This window comes from Danio rerio, chromosome 5, assembly GCF_052040795.2.
Source record: "Danio rerio strain M-AB ecotype USA chromosome 5, GRCz13ab, whole genome shotgun sequence".
Lineage (NCBI taxonomy): Eukaryota > Metazoa > Chordata > Actinopteri > Cypriniformes > Danionidae > Danio > Danio rerio.
Genome location: NC_141025.1, coordinates 36,565,048 through 36,580,234, shown reverse-complemented (window position 1 = coordinate 36,580,234; position 15,187 = coordinate 36,565,048). Strand labels below are relative to the sequence as shown.

General features: G+C 38.0%; 1 protein-coding gene across 2 annotated transcripts in view; it reads right to left on the bottom strand.

Annotated features, from left to right (window-relative positions):
- ar (androgen receptor) overlaps positions 1 to 12,376 on the bottom strand; it is a 119,593-nt gene extending 107,217 nt beyond the window's left edge. The window contains exon 1 of one of the 2 annotated variants that reach the window (XR_015489808.1): positions 10,518 to 12,149. Coding sequence is in view for 1 of the 2 variants with exons in the window: in NM_001083123.1 (NP_001076592.1) it covers positions 10,543 to 12,014 (1,472 nt within the window). In the remaining variant the exon portion in view is untranslated. 2 annotated transcript variants of the gene reach the window in all.
- Positions 12,377 to 15,187: the final 2,811 nt, after the last annotated feature.

Sequence of the window (15,187 nt, the reverse complement as noted above, 5' to 3'; positions counted from 1 at the left end):
TCTTCCATTTTGCTTCTTTGGCAAATATGTCTGTAGGCAAGTGTGGTTACACGTTATTGTCCCGCGAATTGACAAATATGTGTTGTAGTTGAACAAGGGGTCGATCACAGCAAACATGCTTTTCCGTTTCAAAAACGTGAGGCTCACCTCACTGCCTTTTATGTTGATAAGAAGCGCGGTGCTCTTTTTATGTCAATATGAAATGACATAGAATCAGCAGGGTATTTATTGTGCAAGAGTGTAGCTGTCTATGTTATTACAATACTAATATTCAATAATATTGTGATATTTAATTTTTCGGAAAGTTTCCAATAGACCTACATAGCGGCATTAATGTGTCCTGAAGTAAAGCGAAACTGCTAAACTCCAGCAAGATTAAGTCACTTTTATCTAAAAATATAAGTATAATTATGGAAACTGTGTTCATTTTAACTGAAAGCTACATCATGTTTGCTGGCCTCACACATCATGCACCTGTCAGTCAGTCTGTCAGCACGTAACCTCAAAGGGTTTAACAAATAGCGCACAGCACTATACGGTTACAGAAAAGTTAGCTCTGTTTTAATTCACTTACCTTTTAATACGTTTTGGTGCAATTATAATTTGTTATTAAAAACAACAACAATGAATGACTAAATGTTTTGAATGAAAAGCTGTAATGTAGCCGTGGAGGGATGCATTTTGGTGTGGCGCCCCGCCATTGAAGAATGAATTTAGCGGAAACCATGCTCTTTAGAAGTTCTCTGTAGATGTCTTGAAAACACTAACACGGCTCTGGGATTAGCCGCGTGAAAAACACTTGCAGCTGTTAGTAAATCATTCAAAAGATGCCCCTCTTAATGCAAAAAGTGCATTCGACTGCCCCTATTGATACCATTAATTGGTTACAAACGCACCCTTTCGTTTAACGGTTAATCAATTATTTTGAGCATCCCTAGTGACATCACTGACACTACGTCCATATCTTTTACAGTCTATGGTGTCATCGCATCCTAGACTACTTAAAATAATACTAAACAACATAACTAAAGCAATCTCCATTGTACAGAGCGAGAGCACTTCTCATCTTAACTAACAAGTCAAATCATCAATGACGTAAGCATACTTGGGCTCAGGTGGTAAAATACAGTGTGAGTGCAGATTAACGGGGGGCAATCAAGGCAAGCGTGCCTAGTGCAAGTACACCCTAAGTCAACGCAACCAAATTAAATTTGCATATATCGTGGGATTTGAAAATTAGAATTGTTTCCCTTTAGCAGCGACGCATTTACATGGTCAAGTGTAAATGTAAACTGATTTTTACAATCAGAAAAAAACACATGAAGTAACCAAGTATAAACAGGCCCTATAAGACTAATGTATTCCTTGGAAAACAAATTACAGGGACAGCCCACATGAACATAAATCTCCAAGGATTAAAAACCAAAGTTAGTAATTCTGCCAAAAAAACAAACAAATTAGGAATCAAATTTATAATACCATTTAAAATCAGCTCAAATATTCAAATGTAAATTCAAATATTCTCCAGAAACAGTTTTAAATGCTCATTTGTAAATGGAGGATTTATCCCTAGAATCAGAAGCTCCACATTTACCATATTTGGAAAGGTCGCGAATATAAATGAGCTCTTCTCTGATGCTCCTGCAGCTCAGTCACTCAGCCTGCTTTCTCACTCACAAACACACAGCACAATGCACTTGAAATAAACAAATGCAAAATAATTATTGAACAAATTGATTAGATGCCTTGTAAAATTTTCCAACAACTGACATAGACATTTCACAATAATCTCACAGTATAGCCATTTCCACGTACTGCACTTTTATTATCCAGATTTTTATTAAACAGCACCTTTATGGATATAAGCCTTATTCACACAGCTCATCTTGGATTGACCAAAGCTATTCTTACCCACGCAGGGCCAGTCAAACACAGTGCGTGAAGCACACATTCACCAACACACCTAAGACGAGGCAAACAGGACTAAAAAAGCTGATCATAAGCAGCTAGTTGAGCCTGATCAAACAGAATACGATAAACACCATATGAAAAAAAATCAAGCCTAAGATTCACATCATGATTTGGAGTGACCAAATAAGATCAGAACAGACTTTTTTTGCCAGCAGCAAGAGTTTAATCATAACAGCAACACCTCCCTGTTTCCCCCTGGCTTTTTGGCTTCTTTTCACAGGTTAGGTGCACCGTGTTCGGCATAGACATACAGGTAGAGAAGTCAGCCAAGAAGGGAGAGAATGATATTGACGATTCTCAATCTGTGTAAACAACACATCTAAATAAATAGATTTGCAGATTTAAAAGTGTTTGACGGTCATATACTATAACTGGTGAATCAGCCTCAAAACACACACACACACACACACACACACACACACACACAACAAAACAGACAAACTAATAGAGACAGAAAGAAGCATATGACAAGCCACACACAATGACCATATGACGTCACATATGGAAACTATACCGTAAACACCCAGGTTAAAGTTTACAACCTCTTAACAAAAAGAAATATGTTTTTATTCCTTTTTTATTGTTAAAAAAAGACATCAGATGTCTGCTGCTAGAACAAACGCTACCATTTGTACTGAGCTAAAGGTATATGTCAGAACCATCTTACCAACTAGGATAAAAGCAGACTGCCGCCTTTGATATGGATTATCTCCTCTTGATTAGTGGCTGCCAAGGCTTTTTTCATCATTTAAGCCAATATTTGACTGCATGAACAATAGAATCATTTTTTGTTGCAACGCTCTGAAGCAAATGTCGCCCACACTTGTCAAATTAGCTGAAGAATACAATGACATTTAAATCACCATATAGGAAGAAGATGTCCGCATGGATATCAAAGCTTCTCCTTTTTAATGCGTCTATAAGTTCAGGAAATTGTTTTTGGCTAAAATAAAATGCAAGTTCGAAAACATTCCAGAGACATCAATTTTTAAGACAATAACTTGTCTTGATATAAGTAGTACTTTTCAATGGTAATTTACATAAAATGTAGACTTTAATAACTTGGTTGATTTACTAACTTCAACAATTTGTTTTTGTTTTTGTTTTTCTGTAGAAAAATGTTTTGAGTTTATCTTTGATTACCTTACTGCAATTAAGACCTTGGTAGATCATTGCTTTGTTTTTAATACAAATGATAAAGAAATAATTTCTGATTTGATTGTAACATCTAAACAACTAAACACATTTATGAGAAATTATTAAAAATGTTCTGCACTCAGCAACAGCTGCTTCCTAAACGTCACATTAATATTATAGTACCACGGGCTATTTGCAGTGTTTTTCAGCCAATGGTAAAAATTCCGGTGAAAGCTTAAAGGTGCTTGCGGTATTTAAGTTTTTGACTCTTCTAAAGCGTAAAAATACCATGATATGTTTGCAGATATTTAAGAAACATGCAAGGGAACATACTTGTTTAGCTGAAAAAACAGTGCTGAAGTCAGATATTCTGCTTTGAAAATGTGTTTTCTGTGCTGAAATGCTGTCTTTGTTTTGATAATGTTAAACAATGCCATTTTAGCCAATTTTACTTCAGCACCCCAGATTGCCTTGATGGAAAACTGTGTATTTCATTCATTCATTCATAAAGGCTCTGAAAGCCGTGACCAAAATGCAACCTCAGGTGCACAGCAGCAGACTCAGAAATGAGCGCAGATTCTGAGTTCAACATGAGGTTATTATTTAGCAAATTATATAAAAATTTTGAACATAAACATTAGATTAGCAGGTTACATTGGCCCTGTTTACACTGCCAGTTTAATGTGACCCAATTCCGTTTTTTGCTTATATGTGACACGGATCGGATCTGTTCTATGACCGTGTAAACAGGACAAAAACGCATGCATTCGGATATTCAGGGAACGATTTCAGGCCTCCTTCATATGTGGAAATAAATCAGATATAAATCGGATACGTGACAATGCAACTGTCATGTAAACAGGCAGATCTGATTTATTGAGGCATTCCGTTCTAAACATCATTAAACTTGCGACAATTTGGGGCATCAAGACCTGACAATGCAAACGGTTGGTTAGGACAAAAACTCCTATCAGGTGCTGTTACATTTATTTACAACATTGTTTAAATCACTCGCTCCTGTCCTTATTCTGGCATCCATCGCTTGTGTTTTGTTTTGATCCAGGAGTGCAATACCTAGTTTAACCACTGGGTGTCAAACATGCATACTGCACCTTTACTGTAACTATTTTCAATTTCATAAGGTTCTTTTTACAGCACTGTTGTTGTAATGTAATTACAATACATCCAGTTAAATATACGTCAGCACTCATTTAGTTGTCCAAGCATAAAACGAGATGAAAGGCCATGTAACCTCTAGCTCCATCAGGATCAGCAAGCAAATCAGAATCTGCATTAAAAATACTAGGATAAAACAAACAGTCATATTTTAAAGGGAAGGCAGGGGAAAGTGGAATTTAATATAGTGCTTCTTGTCTTGTCTGAGCCCCACTTTATATCATACATTTATCAGGCAGTGAAGATCACTGATTTTAAAATAAATCAGATCTTCAATGCGGCGCGTTTATGCATTGCCTTTTTATCTCCTATAATTAAATAATTAAAATAATCTAAAAACAAACGTACATGTGGAAATTTTACAGAATGAAGCAGCTTTTCTGCTCTGAGAGTCAGAAAACAATGTCAAATGCTTTGGGGTTGTTTTAGAATCAGAACTTGTAAGACCACATACTTTTTTCACCCTCAAAACAATCTTAAAATTTCTGGTTGGCATTCTTTAACATTCTGTATCTTTTAAAGTGCTCATGAACTTTCTTTTTAAAATAATTGTATTATATTGTCTGTGGTCCACTTAAAATGTTCATACTTTGAGAATGAAGTCAATAAGTTATTATAACTTTATGATAACCTTTTTCAGAGGACACACAGATTTTAAGGGTGGTCTGCTCTGACGGTTCAGTAATAAAATCCACTGCTATGATTAGATGACAATAGTAAACCAACTCTTGACCACGCATGCAATTGAATGCCTCTCTGTTCACAAAACTTGCGTCAAAAGGACAGGTGTGCTTTTGAATGGCTTGCTTTCACTTTTGAATTTTACTGGTGTGAAATGTGACATCCCATGACAGTCTCAAGTTAGGACAAGTAAGATTTTAGCATTTTGTTTTTGATTGTAAACAAGCTACTGTGTCAGGTTTTACTATTTAAATGAAATACTATGTGTGCATGGGTCTATGACTTTCCAGACCTTTAAAATATTTTGCAATTTTGATTGTACAAATGAGAATAAGAAATCATTCAGTACTGTAAAAATTTTTTAGAATATTTTTATATGCTCACAATAACATCTAAAATAAAAGCTGCATTTTCTCCTTAAAAAACTGAATGTAAATCGAATCAGAAAATGAAAACAATGCAGTTATTTCTTTGATTTTGTTAATGTGTTATATTAGTAAAACACATTTGTGTAGGCATCTTCTTAGTGCTCATTTTATAAATAATAAATGTATTGCATTGTAATAATTGTACTGTTCCTCTCACAGAAGTGTGGCAGGTAGAGGCTGCTGCAATTTGCAAATGTAAATTTAAAGCCATGAAAAGATATCGTATTTTAAATGGGTCAAAGACGGTCATCCATTTCTGATTTTAATTTATTCCGTGCGCTGATAAACAAAAAAAATTATAGTCTCTGCTCATCTGTTGGCTTCAGAAATGAATAACTGTACAATCTATACAGCCTATTTATCCTACGCTATTAATTAGTAATACACGTGAAAATGTGAATAAAAATAATTAAATATATTATTTAAAAATCATTAATAAAAATCTTATTTAAAAATAAAAATTAGGGCGAGGCAGTGGCGCAGTAGGTAGTGCTGTCGCCTCACAGCAAGAAGGTCGCTGGGTCGCTGTTTGAACCTCAGATCAGTTGGTGTTTCTGTGTGGAGTTCTCCCTGCGTTCGCGTGGGTTTCCTTCGGGTGCTCCGGTTTTCGCCACAGTCCAAAGACATGCGGCACAGGTGAATTGGGTAGGCTAAATTGGCCATAGTGTATGAGTGCGTGTGTATGTGTGTGTGAGGATGTTTCCCGGAGATGGGTTCCGGCTGGAAGGGCATCCGCTGCGTAAAAACTTTTTGGAAAAGTTGGAGGTTAATTCCGCTGTGGCGACCCCTGATTAATAAAGGGACTAAGCTGACAAGAAAATTAATGAATAAAAATAAAAATTATAATCTTATAATAAAATAAAAAAAATTAATATATTATACATATATATTGTATACCCCTCCATCATTTTCTGAAGGCAACATTAGGCTGTGTTTATCTACAACCAGGCCCTGCACAATATTTTACGACCTTCAACGACATGTTTATTGCTTCCCTGTGGCTTGAATCTTGATCTGATCATGTCATGTGTTAATCGTTGGGCAGAACTTCAAAATAAGACACTGATATTGCTCAGATGAGGTGGTCTTTAACCTGCTGTAGATAGGTACGTTTATGTATCTGGTGTTTTTTGGGCCTGCTGTCAATAAAAGCTGTCATTTCGGTAAAATTAACAATTTCAGTTCTGAAACTTGCATATTATTCTTTTAGTATGGTGACATCTTTTTATCAAATGTTCAAGTAAAAGCTGATTTCTTAGTTTGTGACCCTTTTAAGTAATTTGTGGACGTTTGAACACTCTTCTTTCAGCAGTATTAAAATGTTTAGTAGAGTATTACATTCTGAAGATGAATTTTACCTAATTATACACCTTATGCCCCATATACATGCTAAATAGGACCACACACACACACACACAAGTTCATGAAAATCGGGATAGTTCTCATTTAATATAAGGATTATTCAATATTTGATGTACTAAACATATTTCAGCTTTCAGAAACCAAATCTCTCTTTCAAATCTGCCGAGGCTATACTGATGCCGAGTTGCAAAGACAGCTTGTTCAGAATATGCAGGGTTGTGACGTGATGTCTCTGAGCACTTAATATAAGTGCGCACATTTACACATTAACACCTATTCAGCAACACTGTACATAATTTTTCATCTCCACATTGCCTTCCATTGGACCTCAATTTAAGGGCTGTGACAGCAAATCAATATTATTAAGAAGAACTGCTATTAAAACTAGTAAAAATGAGCATCATCACAGACACTGCCACAGTGACATAAAGAACCTTCATTGACATCAATTTACAGTTTGGAGGGGAAAAAAAAGGGAATTTAAAAATGCCAAAAAGCAAAAGAACATGTTTCAGAAGAAAAAACTACATAACAAGAGTAGACAAAAGTATGGGACCCAAGAAAAGCAAGAAAAGTGGTGTGTATAACTTGTGCTCTTTACATTGTGGGGACCACAAGTATAAAAAAAACAGTACGAAAAAAAAAACTTTTACGTCTATAGCTTTACAAGTGTGCTTCTCTCTCTCTCTCTCTCTCTCTCTCTCTCTCTCTCTCTTTGTGTGTGTGTGTGTGTGCGCGCGTGTGTGTGTTTGTGAGTGAGTAAGTGAATAATATCACTGCTCTCAGTATACATCATTGGCATTTGATACAATTTCTCATCCATTTGTGGAGCAAAAAAAGTGAAAACCCAGTGTCAAAGCTTTTCCACAGCAAATCATGCACATAATTCTTTCATTGACTTCCACTGAAACACAGCACAGGTGGCACATACTGTAGAGCAACTTATTTAGATTCTCCTGAGCAATAAACATTGACTTTCACTCTGCTGACCTCAATGGTACAGGTATCTACTTAACACTCACTGTAAAATTGTAGTTCTAGTTAGAAGTGCGCTTATTTGTACAGGTATAATTATTTTTAATAAGTCACCCTCTTTTCAATATAATGCCATCACACATTGTCAGTCAAATGTGCCATTTTTTAATCTGAAATTGCGAATGAGCTAAGAAGAAAATCTTATCTTCCTTTTCATTTTTCACAAAAATATCAGTATTTTCTGGTCTTTGACAGTCACGGTCACTTTGAACTATAATAGTATGAGAAAATAGCTTATGTAAAAAAAAAACTAATTCTTTCACAAAAAAAAGAATAACGCAAGCAAATGAAATGATGACAATTGTGTTGAACAGCATAATTCACTCACCCTAATTCTAAACATGTTTGACTTATTTTTTTATCAATATGAAGGCTATTATTAATAAAGTCTACAAACTTTTATTATGTGGTCAGGTTTTAAAATATCTTGTGTTAGAGATGAAAGTTACAGGTTTGAAATGACATGAACGTTGGTAAATACAAAAGAAATTTTACTGTTGTTTGTAAATCGTTCTACAAAAAAAAAAGAAATCTCTTGTTCTAAGCACAGTGTTTTGCACAGCACATAAGGCAAACTTTAAATATGACCACTATAACTACACATGTAATCTTGAATGAGAACAAGAACTTGGACAGAGGGTTCTCAGAACTGAGTGCAATGGGGCTACAGTGAACTGTTTTAAGGGTTCTTGGTATAGGCTCCCTAATACGGTTCTACCTAGAATGCTTTGTAAGGAACCTTTGCCTTGTTTGGAATGCCATTTGACCAGAACTGAATTTGACCAAGGTGTACTTCAGATTATTACATAACCGAGACACACGTACACAAAAACTCTTTTACTCCCCCTGCTTCTTTCTCCCCCTTTGTCCCTCTGTGTCTCACTCAGACGCATAAATTAACATGTGTACCACTAACCCATCTATCTTCAGTGTTTTTCTAACTGATCAGACTTTGTCTGTTTTTTTAAAAACCATTGATTTAAATCTGCTTTTGTTTTAATGTTAAAAAGAAAAATCACATTAAAATACTGCCAGTGTTCAACATGACGACCGCAATCACCACATACTATTAATACTGTGAACTGTACATGTAAGTACGAACAATTCCTACTCAAATAAAAACAGTGTAGCCATCAAATGTTGTTGAGGTATTCCCAGTCCACTTTTTCCCACCTAAATGTGGCTTCATGTTGTAGGATTCATGTTCGAGGGATTTATTATGTGTGATATGAGGTCAAGACCAATTTAAAAAGACTCTCACACTTTGTCTAATTATTTGGGTCTGCGTGTGTCAGTTTCACGCTCTGTCTGGTGTCGGACTCCATGCTTTTTCACAAAGATCAAGTGGTTCTGTTTCCAACTCAAACCCCAAAGATTCAAAGGTTAAACACACAACAAAGCTCAAATTCCTTTCAGGAAAAAAACACACACTGTATACACTAGCCTTGATCAAAACACTTGTTTAACTATGTCTGAACCTGAAACAGCAAGAGTTCTCTCAGGTTCTTTTGACAAATGCAGAAACAGGCCACTGTTTGTAATTTCACCATAGTGAGTTTAAGATAAAGTTTTGTTTTAAAAAAAGTGTTGCAAAGTAAATCCAAATTAGGATAATATTTAAAAACCAAAATCACAAATGCTGACAAAGTGGCATATCAAAACGACCTAATAAAATAGAAGTTATTAATGCTAAAACTGTCATTTTAAGCAAGGAGTTTGCATGTCATTTGAAACGAATAACATGACAGTTGGACCTGCGTGTTGGTGTGTAATACAAAGTGTGCCCCTTCCATGTATAGTCTGTGAGTTATTAAATGTGTGAATGACTCAGGAAGGGAACAAGAATACAGGGAGATTCAAGGATAAGAGCTTTGAGGCTCTTGGCACAGTGTCTTTTGTGTTGGACACAACCGTGTGGGGTTGCCTTGATCGCAGTATCCCTGGAACCCAGCAACCCTGAGGGAGGAGGCTGGCCTGTGTTTTAAAGACTACAAGTTTGTGTGTAAATGCGTACAGCTGTCTCTGTGTACTAGTTTACTTGGCTGCAAACACAAAGAGATGAATTTCAAGCGAATTAGCGCTTCCTCCAGGAATTATACATTTAATTCCAACCAAATAAATCAGTCGTAAATCATTAATTATCCTGATCAGTTCATGAAGTAGATATATAAAATCTATACAGAACTAAAACTGCATAGAGAAGATTTAAAGCAGACCTTGTTCTATAAAATATATAACATATGAAACTATTTAAATGGGCATATCTAAACGAATGAGTATATAATACTCAGTGTAAAATGAGTATATAATATATAATGAGTATATAATTTATAATGAGTATATAATTTATAATGAGTATATATATATATATAGTTTAATTACAGTTGTCACGTTTATCAAAATTTACTTATGATTATTCTAAAGGTCCTCGGAGCGACTGAAAATATGTCTGGGAGATGCCTGGCTTTGAAAACCCTCTTAAAAAATTGTATGTACTCCAAATGTTTTTGTTTAACTATTTTCTATATACCCTGTGCACGGTGTATTATTCATTTCGGTTATGCACTCAGAGAGTAAATATAAATGCAAATAAGCATTTCTTTAGGTCGAAAAAAACTCTTGTCCCGTTTGAGAGGTGCAAATGCGCGCGGTATAATTTTAAGGGGCGCGTGCAGATCTGGAAATAAACTTTTAAACTAAATAAATCAGTTGTGGCGCAGAGCAAACAAAACGCAGCAGAGCCGCCTCTTACCTGCCATCCGTGAACGATGTTACATCCATCCATTCGCCCATCTCGTTTTTCACGCCAGGCACGTTAGGGTACGGAGGACGGGTCAGCATCCCACCCGGGTACCACTGCTCGTGCGGAGGTCGCTCCCGCGGAACCAGAGCAGTACTTCGGCCGTATTCATAAGGGTTACAGATAAACGGGGGTTCGTGGCCAGTAGCATAAGGTGTCCTTTGCTTTGGAGGCCCGTAGTGGCCGTTAGAGTCCTCGGCGTACCTATGCGGGTACGCCCAGGTGTCATTCAGATCACGGGGCATCATCTCGGTCTTGATTCTGACATTATAGAGATTCGTGTAATCCTCCATGGGACCAGCAAACTCCCCAGACATTGATGTGGATTTTACGAAGCTATGGCTCGGTCCGTTTTCGAGCTCCGGGTGGGCATAATGGGTCATGCTCGCGGGCAACAGTTGTTCAAACTGGCACGAAGCCGCTCGCGGTCCGTCCATATCCGGTGCTGTCTGCGCTGCTGTACCTTCTGAACTCAGGTTGGCAATGTCCCCGGACAGGCTGCCGAACTCATGCACATCCGCGGTCAAGTTCGCTCGAGAAGCGTTGCTGCACTGCAAGGTCGTCACCTCACCAGCTAGCTGTTCCAGGTCGCCACTTTTAAGCATCCCGAGCACTTTGTCCCTGCCTCGGAGCTCTTCGCCTCTGTCTCGTCCCGCCGCGAGAGCGTACTCTCGGTCTTTCCTTCCTGCCTCTCGTTCGCTCACTGAGCAGTCGAGCAAAGGCATTCCGTACAAATAGATCTCCTCACTACTTTCAGTGGTCAGGGGCGGTGGCGGCGGTGCATGGTGCTGTCCCACCTCGCCCAGTTCGCTGGACTCCATAGCTAAGCCCAAAGATACGGACACGGCTTTGCACAACTCTCGCGCTGTCTCTGATATGGTGCAGCTGGTAGTGGTGCTGCTGCTGCTGCTGCTGGAGGTGATGGTGGCGGTGGTGCACGCACAACTACTACTCGCCACACTTGCGTCACGGCCCGAGCCCAACTCTCGTGTGTGAACTTCAACAGCACCGCAGCCCTTCTGTCCACTCTCGACGACCCGAAGGAAGCCTGCGCGACTACCGCTGCTTTCGGTGGCGTCTGTGCGGCCCGAGCCGCTAGATGACAGAGACGAGTCGCTTTTGCTTCCTGATGAACTCTTGAGAAAATGAATTCGGCTCGCCGCCGCCTGTATCACCGAACTCGCACTCTCGTACTCTTTTTCGGGGCAGCATATTATTCTTCTGAATGAGGACAGCTCACTTAAGCGCATTTCCCTCGACGAGCCCTCCTGTAGGCAGCCGCACTTCTTGGAGCTAGAAATATCCAAACTCTCGGGGTTGCTCGCTCTCGCGACGCGCACGTTTTGAAAAACGCTTTGGTAAGGTCCGTGAAAAACTGCGTCTGGGGACTCGCAGGCTTCCACCAGCCCGACCGGAACCTCCATAGTCTAAAAGCAGAGTACAACAGAGGCCGTGAGGGTTTAAAGGGGACTCACCGCAACAAGTTCATCGACGAAATCCTTGAAAAAGTTCCAGTCAGACAGACACGAGTGAGCTGCGCAGCGCGACACTGTGTAAGCAAAAATAATCAAACGGACGCGCATGTAATCGCAGCCGGAGACGCATAGGCGGCTCTTAATAGACGTCAACGAGAAAAGTTTTCCGAAAATGCACGCGATTTGTTCTTCGGGGCTTTATTCGGTCCCAGTCATACTTGCACGCGTGTTATCCATAAATGAGCAGATGTAATGGCAATGGGAGGTGGGAATTTCTATCCGCCGCTCGAGTACTTTTCCGTCTACCTTGAGAACGCGCGATAAGATTTAGCGCCGTTTTGTTTGCAAAGGACAGTCCCAGAAGAGGCGGCGGTTGGTACAGTAGCACCCTGGGTGCACCATAACGACCAATCCTTTTATTTTAAAGTACAGTTACGGCCCTTTTCTCCCGTGTCAGGTACTCTCCTGAGCTCGGACGCAGGTAATGCGGGGAGAGCTTGCTGTGTCACGGTGTTTTGCCGGTGTAAGCAGTAATTTCACGGAGAGTTCGCTCGGGAAAGTCCTTGAGCGCTTTTACTGTCAGGACTAAATTATACAGGCACAGGAACGGCGCCAGGACGGGCGAATAGGACTAAGCGCACTACAAATACGAGCGGGGGATCACAACTCACTTTTACTTAGTATTAAAATAAAACAGATGCCTATAAATATCATAGGTTTAAAGAAGGTGAAAAATACAATAAAATCAATGAGCCCCACTGCTCTACGAGAGAGTGCACAGTGCGCACTTTATGGGGGTCTGGGCCTTTGTTCTGTGGAAATGTTTCTCGTGACATTTATTACTGAGCGCACACTAAATGCACACTAGGACTGTTAAACCTGTCTGAGGAGCAAAACAGGTTAATGACTATTATTATATTTTTTATTTCTTTTTTTTTTCAAAGAAGATGCTCAGATTTAACCTTACTGGAGCAAATGGCACTGCCTGGACATTTAAATTAAATATGAAAAAACATTAAATGCTTTTGTGTGTGTGAAATTTAATAGACCATTTAATTACACTGCAGAATTTAAGATCAACTTAACACATGAGATCAATTAAAAAAAAATTAAATAAAAAATGCCAAATGCCCTTTTTAGACAGAATGTGAATTTCTGGATTGAGATGGGAATGTGAAATATGGGAAATATGACTGACTGGGCAATAAAAGGAAATGAGAAAAAGTCTGAATCTGATAGACAAACAAACTCTACTTAATGAAATCACCTTATTTATATTTGGTCTCTCTTGGCTTTGCTAAAAAGACTACTCTAACTTTTTCATCAAAGCTCCAGAAAGTGAGAAAACACCCAGACAAAAATGACATTATACTGAACGGTATAGTGCAAAAGTCAGTTCCTGAGGTGCTTTTCCATTCACGTCCAGACATGAGGCCATTATTAGCTCTACTGAAAGCAATATTATTATACTAGAACTTATATTACTGCAAAGGCAAGGACATCTCTTAATATCCATTTTATTCACTGCAACTTACTGTGACCTTTATTACTTTTTTCGCCAGAAGGGGATGTCAATGGTCCTCAGTCAGAGGCTATTCATTATTAATCCCAGTTATCAGTTTTCTCCAGATTACTCACTTTTTAACATAAGGCGTAATTCATGTCAAACACTACATGCAGAGAATGATTTCTCAGCAGAAACTTTGCCCTGTTAAGAAGCAAAAGTTTTTTAGCAGCGCAGCGAGTGTGCCACGTATGCAGTGCAGGAAAAGGATATTGCGATTTGGGCGATGAATGCTGCAGTGAAGTGTTTTAGCTTATTCAGAATGAGAAGCTTATTCACAATGAATTGGTGAGCGTCTGTGGGAGGAGCTGAGAGCGAGGGATGGAAGTTGAGAGGGCTGTTTGGTTTTGTTTTGTACTGACCGGAGATGGGAGAGATGAAGGGAAAGTACTCAGTTGTTTTGTTTATGAGTTTAGGCTTGATTTGGTTATCACATTTCATAATTGCATTTTTGTTTAACTTTAGGAACTGGTGCTCTACCCATCCCTCGTGGACTCTCATTGTGTTTTCTTTTTTTCTTTTTGATCATTCACATCCGCTAGAGTTTGTGTGTGTGTGTGTGTGTGTGGCACCTGTTGCTTAGTAACTGAAATTCCACGTATACTCAAAGCATTACGGCAGAGAACAGCCCATTTACTCTAATTAAAAACCTAATTTTTCTTGTATTTCTCTGAAATAGTTTTTTGTTTTAGGCTCCTGCTGTTATTATGTTGAAAACAATATTCAATGTTCAGTGAAAATTAAATTTGACATAACAGGATGCTGTATGTAGCAAATGTTGATTACTGCACAACATGTTTTACTTGTTCCACTTCTATAAAAACCTAAGAGAAAATTAAAAAGTATTTAAAAATATTATAAGACTATATACATGCTCAACATGACACATTGAAACACAACTACCATCATAATGACAAAAACAGACCTTTTACAGTACATGTTTTATTAGAAGAATTAATACAAGTTCTTTTATAAAACAGGATGTAGGATTTGTAGTTTGGTTGTAAACATTTATAACAAAAATATTTTAGTTCTGGTTCACTTATAGCATTAACACTGTCACAAACCTAAATAATGAAAATAGGTCTTTGACACATCATATCACATCAAAACTTATGTGAGCAATGTTTGTGTGCTGCACTATTCATTTTTGAGAAGAGATTTTCTGTAAATTTGCAGTTTTACGTATTTTGTGATTCATGTTTTTATTTTTCTCCTGTTTATGCTCTGGAATTGCATTATAGGGCCTTGATCTTTCTTCTAACAACGTTTAACCTTGAACAGTTGTAAAGTGAGTTTTAAAGAACATTTTAATAGTATAAAGTGATATATTGTCTGGGTTGATGTTGTATATTACAGTACAAAAGCCTTGTAATAAACTGCCAGTACTGTACATTATCTGTTATTTCACAGACTTATTTCTCTACATATTATTTTTTATACAATATATTATTTCAAACTAATAAATTGTCACTTTGTTAAAGTGTAGAGTTGGATTTCCAACATCAGAAGTCGACAGGGTAGAGATCAAGAACCCATAATGTGATTCACAAACGTA